Source organism: Schistocerca serialis, chromosome 3 (assembly GCF_023864345.2).
Source record: "Schistocerca serialis cubense isolate TAMUIC-IGC-003099 chromosome 3, iqSchSeri2.2, whole genome shotgun sequence".
NCBI lineage: Eukaryota > Metazoa > Arthropoda > Insecta > Orthoptera > Acrididae > Schistocerca > Schistocerca serialis.
In genome coordinates, this window is record NC_064640.1 from 141671096 (window position 1) to 141683412 (window position 12317).

Sequence of the window (12317 nt, forward strand, 5' to 3'; positions counted from 1 at the left end):
CAGTTTACTTGTTCCAGCAGTGGTAAAAATTTCTCGTATTGTTTTGTGTGACAGGTCTTGTATATTTGTATTTCTGTGTAAACTTGATGTTCTTCAGTGATATGTCCCTTATATCAGTTTTATAGAGGTTTAATCAGAAGGACCTTACCTGTAATCTCAATTTCATATATCTACCACTGCTTATCAAAAAATATCTGGTCACATGTTGTTTCATTTGTGGTGACCACATGTTCATTTCTATTCATGTTATAAGGGATGAAGAGATTGAGGAACTGTTGCCTTCTTTGAGAACTTACTACAAACAATGTACATTTTGGAGTAGTATAAGTAAAGAATCAATTGATGTGTTCCATACCTCAAGGGTTTAAGGATGTTGCTTCACCTACAAGATTCTTATTCTTCTGATGGGGTTGTTACATTGCTCTTTCTCTCTTCTAAATCTAAACGCTGGGCACTTTCTCCATTTTTCATCTTAATATATAAATTTTAGATGGCTCATTGCTGCTAATGTTAGAATTTGAGTAATATTCTGTCTCATGCAATAATAACAACATTTAAGGTGTGGAAAGTAACTGTTTGTGTTTAGTGACATAATCTTTTGTACTTCCTCGAAAGTTAAATTGACTCTGAGCATCTTCTTCATTTGCAGGTGCAATGCAGAATAAGGCATCACACTTTCATTGCCTGAAATGTGAATTTGTATGTACTGACACAAATAAAGTAGTGGCCCATAGACGTCAGCACCAGAAACTTGACTCTATTATGGCAGCTGGCTTTGAGAAATTTACCCCTTCGCAGCCGTGCAGCATAGAATCATGTGCACATTCAGGAAAGCAAACCCACTATCACTGTCTGAGTTGCCAGTATGCTGTTCTTGGATTGTCGCAGATGTCTGCCCACAAATACCGACACATGGAATGATATAGTGACACAGTTCTAATGATTTTTGTAGTGTATGCCCATCCTGGTAGAACAGGATACTCAATTCATGGCAGTGATGTTATTAAAGGAAGAGAAAGTGTAATTAGTGATTTATAAAAATACAATATATCATAAATGGAAATATGATTGATATACTCAAATACTGTAAGTATTTACAGTGAGGAATAAAATCCCAGTCAAAAGGGGATATATTCACAATAAGTGTGATTACTACAAGTGAGTTTTAAGGCAACTTACTTTGTGTAATGTGTACTGTCACAGCCACTACCTTTTTGTCTGTGGCTTCAAAAAGACTCCAGTATTACTGTTCTATGTTTGAACATGAGAAACATAATGATTTTTGTATATAATGAAATACAGTGCTAAACATTTTTAAGTTTGTAATGTTTATTTATATATTTGATAACACCAAGACATTACCATTGTAACAGTACTTGTGTGACTGGATATCAGAAAGCATTAAATCAAAGTGATTGTTAATTATTTATGAAAATCTACTGCATTCATTGCAAGTGTATATATTTCATGTTGAGAGAGATATGAGTGAATGAGTTATTGTGATGTGTTAAGTTCATAAGCAGAAGTCATATCATAGCTCTAAGACATTTATTTTTTTGAAATGAGACTGTGTTGTAATCAAACATTTGTGTAGCACAAACTAAAGTGTACAATTAATATTTATGATATGAATGTGGCTTTGATGCCAAAACAGAGACATGAGTTACAAGAAAATGGCTTACAAGCTTTCCTACAGCACCACTTATAGGTGTATACATCTTAAGTGTATTGTGTATAAGTCTGTATTAAATAAAAGACACCAGGAAAAGGCAACAGAATGTGAATAAGAAATTGAATCCACTGATAAATGAATGGTTTAGTCATAGTAAAAATGAGCATTATTGCTCATTTATGTATATCTAGGGATCAGAAATACTTTGTAAAGACAACAAATTCATTTTCCATTATGTAGTATTATTAGCAGTTATTTCATTTGAAGTGGTATTTGCCTTATATTTAGGTACATAATTATGATATACACATTATTATGACAGTGTATTAATAAATAATTTGTGCCTTTAGAAAAGACGTGTTGAGATATAACAAAACTGTATCTAGTTTGGTAGAGTTTTTGGGTAGGTAGCAGTTGTGCCTTACAAGATTCGAGATGCCCCCTTTTCCAGGCCCTCTTCTGTAGTGCTTATATTTGTTCCATGTATTAATCTCGTATTCCAGATGTAATATGTTTATTATACAGTAATTGTACACATATGTTAGTCATATTTTTGTTGCTCAGATGTGAATATGTATTGTGAATAGGTAAATGTGATTATTCCATAAAGAAATTCTTGTAAGTAAACATACAACATTTATACTGTGGCATGGATAAATTATATGAGATCACATTTTAAAAATGCTGGCCAACCTTCCAAAAATATAACAATAATATATTGACTGGAATTAAAAATTTTCTAAGATAAATCTAATAGTACAAAAACTGTTTTATAGATGTTTTACTCTAAATTTTATAGTCCAATTTTCTCTTTCAGATATGCATTAATGTGAAAGTGAAAGAAAAAATATTGATTCACAAATTTTAGTGCCTTAAAATCTTTTATCAAAATATGATATAATTTTTCTAGTATTATATGTATAGATGATAGATACAGTTTTGAAGACAGTATTTGTTTAACGTTTTTATAGTTTGGCACTCAGAGTGTCTGAAATTAAAAATTAGAGATGTTTTTTTTAATTTTTTGGGGCCCGCCAGCATACAAATGTTCAGGCAGTGCTTAATTTCATGAGGTCATGAATAAAAATTTGAGACTTGTCATGTGTGTGATACCTGATTGGCTGTTAAATTGCAGTCATGGTTACTGCTGATCAATAACAAAATATATATAGCTATTTAGAATCGGAATCAACATAGGCTATAAGCACATTGACAATGGTTGTTTCAGAAATATGAGAGGAATTTTATCTGAAATCTATATCTGTTAAAAAAGTGAGTTGATTTATAAAACAAGAAGTTACATTGGAAATTTACCACAGTAAACATTTACAACAAGCGTTAACTGTGTGCCTTTTTCCATATTGGCTGTCAAAATTGACCAACATTTATAATCTCAAGTATTAAGAAAAACATGTGAACTTAAGTCTTCAATGTAGATGCATTCCAACATAAATGTTTCCTTCTAATATCAGCCATATTTTGATTTTGCCCATAATAATTGTGTTTTGGGAAATGAGATTTTTTTTACCTGTGCCATATAAATACAACATTGATGTGCAGAGTTTCCATCAGTTACTCATAAAATGCCTAGTCTGCACTGTATCTACTATGTTTGTTTTATAATAATTGTGGCTGCATGTAGGAAATAAGAATAGGTATGGATAATATGTAAGTAATAATTTGAAATGTGAGAAAAACCAAATGATTATTCTTAAAAAAGAAAGTGTCTGTTGTACAAAGATATTTTAAGTATTTCATTCTGTGTAAGGAAAAAAATGTTTATCTTCTTTACCACAGAGATTGGCTTAATTGTTATTCTTTCCTCTTTATTTTCCAAACATGGTTTTGTTTGAAAGTCAAAACATTAATATTTTTGTTTGATTATTTAATCCTATTTTATAATCTTTTATTTAATTACCTGTATTTTAGAGAATATGTACAGAAGTATTCTGGAGTTTCAATCATACATCATTTGTCACTGTATCTGCAGAAGTGCAATACACACATCTTCAGCATTAATCAAGTCCTTTCAGTTTACATCACTCTTTTTAAATTATTTAAATTTTAGAAATCAAAATTAAGTTAAAAATTTTAAATTAGGGAATGCTGTTGAAGCTGAGGGAAAAGTACCCTCATGACTTTCAGACTGTATTTGGAACGTGTGTAGTATAATATGAAAGAGGAACTTAATGACTTTAAATACATCACCATCAGGAAAACAATTATCTCGTTGCATTATTCAGTACTGCATGATTCAACTGAAAAAGAAAAGGTTGTCTGTATAATTTTCAAACGTTTGTGCACTGTCAATTGAAATAAATCTTGCTCCTGTGAGATTCACATGTATGTAAGCCAATAACGGCAGTTATGCTTCATGTGATTTACATACACATTCATAATCATGAAAATAAGAACATGATGCTATATTTTCTAAAAACATTTTGGGGAACAGCAATTAATCTGCTTGCATTGGATGAAATTCATATATTTGGCAGAATCTCTAAAAGAGAAAAGATAATAAAAATTCGTGTCCATTAGGTTTTCATATCATACTGCATGTTTGATAGCTGTGAATCATTTGTAAGCATTATTTCTCACTCAGTGAAATGGCCTTACAAACAGTAGCTCTCAGTTATTAGAAAAATGTAGTCTTCAGTAGCCAGTAAAATAGCTCACAACTCTTGAGAGCATGTGCAGTTAAGTGTTCAAAATGACGTTGAGCCATTGTTTTCATTTACATATAACTGTGCATTAATTTTTGGTTTCTCTTATCCTAGGTAAAATGGCATTAACTATGTGTATTAATCCAAATTTCCTCAAATTTTACTTTTTCTTTTCATCATTTTCTTTTGTATACAGCCACACTATGCAATGAGAAATCTTTTCCAATTTTCCAATGATATGTATTACAGTGATATCTGAGACCTGCTATTTCATCTCCAGCAATATCCATTTCTTATTTTAAAGGAGGAAAGTCTTGCTGCATCATTGTCATTCCTCTTTCTTATTTCGTATTTTTATTTATTTGAAGACTATTGCATCACATTTTTCAATTAGATCATTCGTTTTTAGTGAGTGATCTAACCAATATATTGGCAGAGTCATTCTGTTTTAGTTGCAAGATAGTTTTTATTTCACAACATGTTCTGGGAATTGTCGAAGAGAGTTTAAAAATGTTCTAAAGTAAAGTGAAGAAAGGAAAAAGATATGAATTTCTTACTATCATTAACAATGTCTCACTTTTGTAAAGGTATTGATCAGTGTCTTCAGATTTAATTCTGCTGTAACTCGAAGCACTTGTGTTGATAATGCACTTTAGAAAAAAAACTGAATTTTTTTGTAGCTGGTACTTATTGTCTTTCCCTACAGTGCCAATAACTCTGGTCCCCCCCCCCCCCCCCCCCCCCCCACCCCATTATCATTACTGTAAAACTTCCATCACAATTTGGTAAAACCTAAGCAGTATTTAATAATAATTTCCTTGAAATATAAGATAAATGATAGAATTTCTTTTAAATTCTATATAGAGATGACCTATACCATTACATTCAATCATTATATGCAGTTCTGTACCTTTTTAAAAGACTAATTGATGCAAATTTCATTCTTTGAGATGATTACTTCAAGACATCTTCTATTACATACAACTACTCCATTGTAGAACACACTATAAAGTCTTTCTTTTGCTGCTAACTATTGCTCAATGACTTAATTTTTTATTGAAAATACGTTTCAATAGCTGTCGTACATTTATAACTCTTCCTGATGAATTATTTTGTTACCAAAAACTTAATAGATTGTATTGAGCTCTGCCATTATCATTTGCTAAGAGTTACAGCAACTTCTTTCTTTGTGATTTGGTGGCTTAACTGATTGATATGGACAGGTATAACATTGTGCTGTTAAGTTTTTAATTGTTATTTGTTTGTCTCTTCTTTGCATTAAATGTGTGAGACAGTTCATTGTGGCATTTTCTGTGACCATGTAACACTAAAAATATTAGTGAAAATCTTCAGAGAAAAATGTATGACAGTTTCTAAATAATCTTATTTACATATTTAATTCTTCTTGCCCTGGCAGTACCACTCAGTACCTTCTGTCTGTTGATACTTTGTGCTATGTACTGATTTCAACAATCTAATGATTTCAACCAAGTTTTACACTGAGAGACCACGTAGTTGAGTCAGCAATATTATATACATTTCACACTGTAAGTACCATGGTCATTACATTTAATATGTTTTACAGTTTCAGACTTGTAAATTAACTGTTCTTATGGGCCTAAACTCTGAAATTTCTATTTGTTAATGAGTATAATGTTTTTTCTTCTGTTTTTCTACAGTGCCCAAATATTATGTATTATTAACATCTGTTTTACATGAGTTTTAACTGTACATAATTTTTGCAGAATATTTAATACATATTTTTTCCCATCCAATAAAAGCTGTGAGAAACAACCATTAGGGGAGAAGTTGCCACTGTTATCTATACACATTTTTTCTTTTTTATTGGTTCTGCGTGCCTAAGAATAGGCACATTAATGATATTTGTGACAGTATTTGAGATTACAAAATTCATAAACTGCAGCTACTTGTAGGTTCATCCATTAGATTTGTGTTTCACATCTCGAAACTTTCCAGAATACTCTGCATGTGTGTGTGTGTGTGTGTGTGTGTGTGTGTGTGTGTGTGTGTGTGTGTGTCAGAGAAAAAGAGAGAAGTGCATATATCACACATCCATAGTTTTACTATGAATAATTCCAGCAGTTATATCATTTTGTAATAAAAATGTATACTGAATGTAATGTATTTTTGTGTATGTATTCATGATGAGAATATATGAAGAATGGAACTTACATTAATATCCTTAGTTTCATGTAGTCTGTGATTTTTTTTCTAAGAAGTGAGTATTTTATTTATATCTGTCAGTAAAAGGATGCATGGTCAAATGTATAATTCACTAAGTTTAAAAATTACCAAATACAATAGGCAATGAAGAACTGAATTTAGTTTTAAATTCACCTTAGTTTCCTATTCCTCAATTGCAATGTTAAAAACACATCTTAAAACTTGCATATACTAATGACAGAAATGTTTTTTGCACATAGGTATATAACGCGAATATGTCATACATGTAAACATTTCTCAGCTACAATGTTACAAAACACACAATCCTGTGTACACATTCACACCCAAGTCGACACAATGTGAGACCTAGTTGCGAAAGTACAGCACAAATTATTTTCATCATACAAATAATGTACTGGGGACTTTGTTTTTACATAATGTTATTACACTTTTAAACTGGCGCTTTCCTCATTACTGTTCTCTGTGGTATTTTCGTTAAAGTACTTGTCTAAATCTAATCCCTGTTTTCCCTTTTAGTTTAATTTATATATGAAAAGTGTCTACGCCATACACACTCTCTCTCTCTCTCTCCACACACACACACACACACACACACACACACACACACACATCTCATTCCCTACCCCCTCCCCTCTGTTACTTTACCTTAATGCTCTGTGATGTATTGGGAGCAGAAATGTTAACTCAGTTTTGACAATGAAAGAAAATGACATAAGGACCCAGCTAGGCCCCGATGAAAACATTGTTAAAGTGTATACTATTATTGGTTTAGCAATAACATATTTCTACATGAATGCTTCACAGGTTCAGCTGTCTACTTGAACTCTTCAGTTATCCATTAATGTCAAGCCACTAATAATTTCTCAAAATGTTGAAGCTTAATGAATGAGTTATACAAAATTCCCATACATTTCTTAATTTATCCATTCATTCACACTCCCTGAAACTATGTAAGTGGCTTAATTGAATGTGAATTGTAGATTGTGATTAATTGTTGCCGTACTAAAGGTGATTGTTGAATCAAGACTATCTTAGATTTATTGACCTGAACAGAGTCAAACACAGATGGAAAGTGAAATTACTGAAAAATCATGTTGGTATTGACAAGATATGCGTAATTTGATGAATAGAGATCAGTAATGAGATTAGAAGCCAAACATTTTATTTAGGTGACATCAGCAATTATGTTCAAATCCATAGCATTTACAATGCAATTTATTTTTGAGGTAGATCATTATCATTTGTGTTGATAATGTTTCTTTATCGCTGTCCACTATTTGAACTTGAAGGCGATCACAGGATGTCAGTGGCTGTTGATGTTTAGGAAATAGGAATCTGTCATGTGCTGTGTATCAAATTATGGCAATTGGAACTGTGCTAGAATATACGACGTAATTTAATACTGAGCTTTTCATGTCTCAGTGTATTTACGGTTTAAAATTGTTTCAGATGTCATATTATGTGCAAGTTCTTCAGAGTTTTATATGTGTGAAACTTTTAATCTACTTTTCCAGTTACTAATATTCAGAATAATGGAAAAACTGGTAAAGGGTGACCTTGGGGAAGATCAGTTTGGGTTCTAAAGGAGGAGCCCACAGGGCAATTACTGCCCCTATGTACTGTCTTAGAAGATGGGATGGAGAAAGGCAAACCTCCATTTACAGCATTTGTAGATATAGAGAAAGCTTTTGACAGTATTGACTGGACTATGCTCTTGGAAACTCTGAAGGTAGCAGAGATAAAATACTGAAAGTGAAAGATTATCTAAAATTTGTACACAAACCAAACAGCAGTTATAAATGAGGTTATGCTGAGGGAATTAGATTAGGAAATAAGACACTACAGGTAGTAGATGTTTTTGTATCTGAGCAGCAAAAACCTTATGATTGTGAATGTAGAATGAATATAAACTGCAGACTGGTAATACCAAGAAAAGAATTTATGAAAAAGAGAAATTTGGTAATTGAATATAAATCTAAATGTTAGGAAATCTGTACTGAAAGTAGGTAGGAGTTAGGCGGCAGCTTCTGTCCATGCAGGATCACAGCAGAGCACACTATTTTGTTTGTGAGAGTTACTTTGATTTTTCTGTGTGCTTTTTGGTTTAAATTCTTAAACTTACTACATTTTTGTGTATTTACTAAGTGCAATGTCACGTTTAACCCTTTCACTGCTACGGATGAACTCTTTGCATTCTGAGCTGAGGCCGCTTTTGTTATGGCTGTACTACTCGCCAAATGCTGGTGCTGGTGCTGGTGTTGGGAGATGGCATTCTGGTGGATATGAAATACTTATCATGTGATTTTTAAGAAAACTATTAGGCAAAAAAATTAATTTTTGCATATCTTAGTCAGAGATCTTCACTCAATAAAGAAATGAATTTCTTTTCATTATCAGTCATATTCCCTGTCCTACATCACATTAAGTCAAAGATTGCCTGTGCTGATAGATGGCATTCTGACCTTTATGAAATTTTTTGCATATTTTGCAGTCTGATATCTGCACTCAATAAAGAAGTGGATGTCCTCTAGTTACCCATCATACTTACTGTGCTGCATCAAATTAAGTAAAACATTGCCTGAAATTTTAAAGAGTTTGCAGAGATAAAAATGCATTGTGTGAACTATGTATATCATTGATTTTAGCTTATACATTGCAGTAAATGAAATGTAGACAAGATATCAAAATTGTATTTAATATTGAGAGCAGAATGATATCTTATTTTGCTCTTGAGTAATTGGGTCTTATATCTCATTGATGGTTCGGGTGTGACGTGCCCACTTCTACATCCACATCTACATAGATACACTGCAAGCCACCATATAGTGCATAGCGGAGGGTGTCCTGTACCACTGCTTGTCATTTCCTTTCCTGTTCCACTCTCAGATAGAGTGAGGGAAAAACAACAGTCTATATGCCTCTGCATGAGCCCCAATTTTTCATAGCTTTGTGGTTCTTACACACAAATTTATGTTGGCGGCAGTAGTATCATTCGACAGTCAGCTTCAAATGCTGGTTCTCTATATTTTCTCAATAGTGTTTCTTGAAAAGAACATCACATTTCCTTCAGGGATTCCCATTTGAGTTCCAAAAGCATCTCCATAACACTTACATGTTGTTCGAACCTACCAGTAACAAATATAGTGGCCCGCCTCTGAATGGCTTTGATGTCTTCCTTCAATGTGACCTGGTATGGATCCCAACCACTCCAGCAGTACTCAAGAGTAGGCTGAACCTGCATTCTATATGTGGTCTCCTTTACAGATGAACTACTCTTTCCTAAAATTCTTCCAGTAAACCAAAGCCAACCATTTGCCTTCCCTACCACAGTTCTCACATGCTCGTTCCATCTCATATTGCTTTGCAACATTATGCCTAGATATTTAAATGACTTGACTGTGTCAAGCAGGACACTAGTAATACTGTATCTGAGCATTACAGGCTTTATCTTCCAACTCATCCACATTAACCTACATTTTTCCACATTTAGGACTAGCTGCCATTCATCACACCATTGGAAATTTTGTCTAAGTCATCCTGTATCTTCCTATAGTCACTCAACTTCGACACCTTACCATACACCACAACATCAGTAGCAAACAATTGCAGATTTCCATCCACCCTGTTCACCAAATCATTTATGTATATAGAGTTCAACAGCAGTCCTATCACACTTCCCTGGGGCATTCCTGATGGTACTCTTGTCTCTGATGAGACAGGGTATCCATGTGGACATGCCCGCTGCTATGAAATACTTACCATCTGATTTTTCAGACAAGGTTAGGTGCAAAAATTTGATTTTTGCACATCTTACAGTCTGATATCTTCACTCAATAAAGGGCTGAATTTCTTATTGTTATCCATCATACTTACTGCACTGCACCAAATTAAATAAAACATTGCACAAAATTTTAAAGAGTTGACATAGGTAAAAATGCATTGCATGAACTTCATGTTTATTTGATTTTAGCTTATACATTGCAGTGAATTAAATGTAAACAAGATATCAAAGTTTTATTTAAAGTTGAGACCAGAAGCACATCTCATTTCATTCTAAAGTTATTAGGTTTTATATTTGAAGGGCAGTAGTGTGCAATGTGCCCATTCATGTTCTTGCACATTGTGAACCATGTGGTCATAACAATTATCATATCTCATAAATGATTCAAGAAATTGAAACAAGCTTTCCCGAAAATGATAACATGCAATGAGGCCCATATCTTGTGTGATAAATACTCAAAACTTCTTTATTCACCAAGATATGAAAGTAACTTGTCCACAGCAGTAAGAGTTCAGCAGCTAAGGATGCATTCAGACATTCCTAGGAGTAAAGGAAAATCCAAGCAGCGCACGTATACGCGTCCGCAACGTGGGGGACAGCACAGCAGGATGTGTGTACATGTCCACAGCAGTGAAAGGGTTACTAACTGTGTAGTGTATAGTTCCTCTCTTTAGAATGCATAGGGATTGTGATTGTTGTGTTTGCATGCAAATTGTGTTGGTGACCCTTTGCTCACAGCTCCACGCAGTGCTGACATCGGTCACACAGCATGAGGCTGTTGTCACAGGGCATCACTGGGGGCTGAATGTAGTGATCCAAGGGACGTCCAGTATGTCCCACATGTTCCCCGCCCCCCCCTCCCCCCCCCCCCCCCCCTCTCACCACTATTGTGGCCACCGCAGTTACTATCAGCACTGATGTTGATTCACTCACCCGTAGTTGATTGAGAACTCATTCTGTGTGTGACAGGCAGCATAAGACTTTATGGGGGCCAGGCAAAAGGCTTCTCTGTTCATCTGACAAATAGGTTTGAGGAACTGCCTGTGGGTTGTAAAGACGCTGATCCAGATGAAGTCACTTGCCCTGTTTCAGAGGAAGCCTCTCTGCCTGCAAGATCTGGGCATTCACAGAGGGTGTGATTACTGGTAGTTGGCAGTTCCAATGTTAGGGATATGGCTGCCAAGGAGGGGAAGATGATCAATGTCCATTCTGTATGTGTAATGGGGGGAATCGTCCCAGATATGGAATGGGTCCTTCCAGATGCCATCAAGAGTACAGGGTGCCCACCAACTCAGGTGGTGGCTCATGTTGGTATCGATTGGAAGAGATCCTCTCTGGTCTTGGGCGGCTATCTAAAATGGTAAGGACTGCCGTTCTTGCACATGAAATGAAGGCAGAGTTCACGATCTGTAACTTAATTGACAGTACTGACCATAGTGTCATGGGGTTTCAGGTTATGTTTAATAGTTCAGGGGTCCATTACACACAAGAGGCAACTACTCAAGTAGCAGGGCTGTGTGGAGTGGACTGAGCAGTTCTTTTTAGGTTAGAAACACATGATGAGGGCAGACCTAGCAACAATCAATATATTAGTTGCAAATTGATGTAGCTGTGTTGGGAAAGAACCAAAACTCCAAGCATTAATAGAAAGCACTAAAACCAAAATCACTATAGGTGCTGAAAGGCAACTAAAGCTGGAGCTAACTTCAGAGGATAGATGAAATACAGTTGATGGCAGAGTGTTTCTTGCTGTTAGAAGTAGTTTACCTTGTAGTGAAATTAAGGTAGATAGTTCCTATGAGCTAGTTTTGGGTGGAGATTGTACTTGACATCTTGAATAAATTAATAACTGGTTCCTTATACAATTTCTGAACAGTTCAATGAAGACTTTAGTCTCATTTCATCATAAAGCCAAACATTTCATTCAGACAACAAAAGCAATTATTTTCAAATCCATAGCATTTACTATGCAATTTATTTTCAAAATGGGTCATTA

At 34.4% G+C, this 12317-nt stretch overlaps 1 protein-coding gene across 1 annotated transcript in view; it reads left to right on the forward strand.

Annotated features, from left to right (window-relative positions):
* Positions 1–5069, forward strand: part of LOC126469846 (zinc finger protein castor homolog 1) — a 106728-nt gene extending 101659 nt beyond the window's left edge. The window contains exon 22 of the mRNA XM_050097142.1: positions 650–5069. Coding sequence (XP_049953099.1) covers positions 650–921 — 272 coding nt within the window. The 3' untranslated portion in view covers positions 922–5069. The remainder of the gene's footprint in view (positions 1–649) is intronic.
* The last annotated feature ends 7248 nt before the right edge of the window (positions 5070–12317 follow it).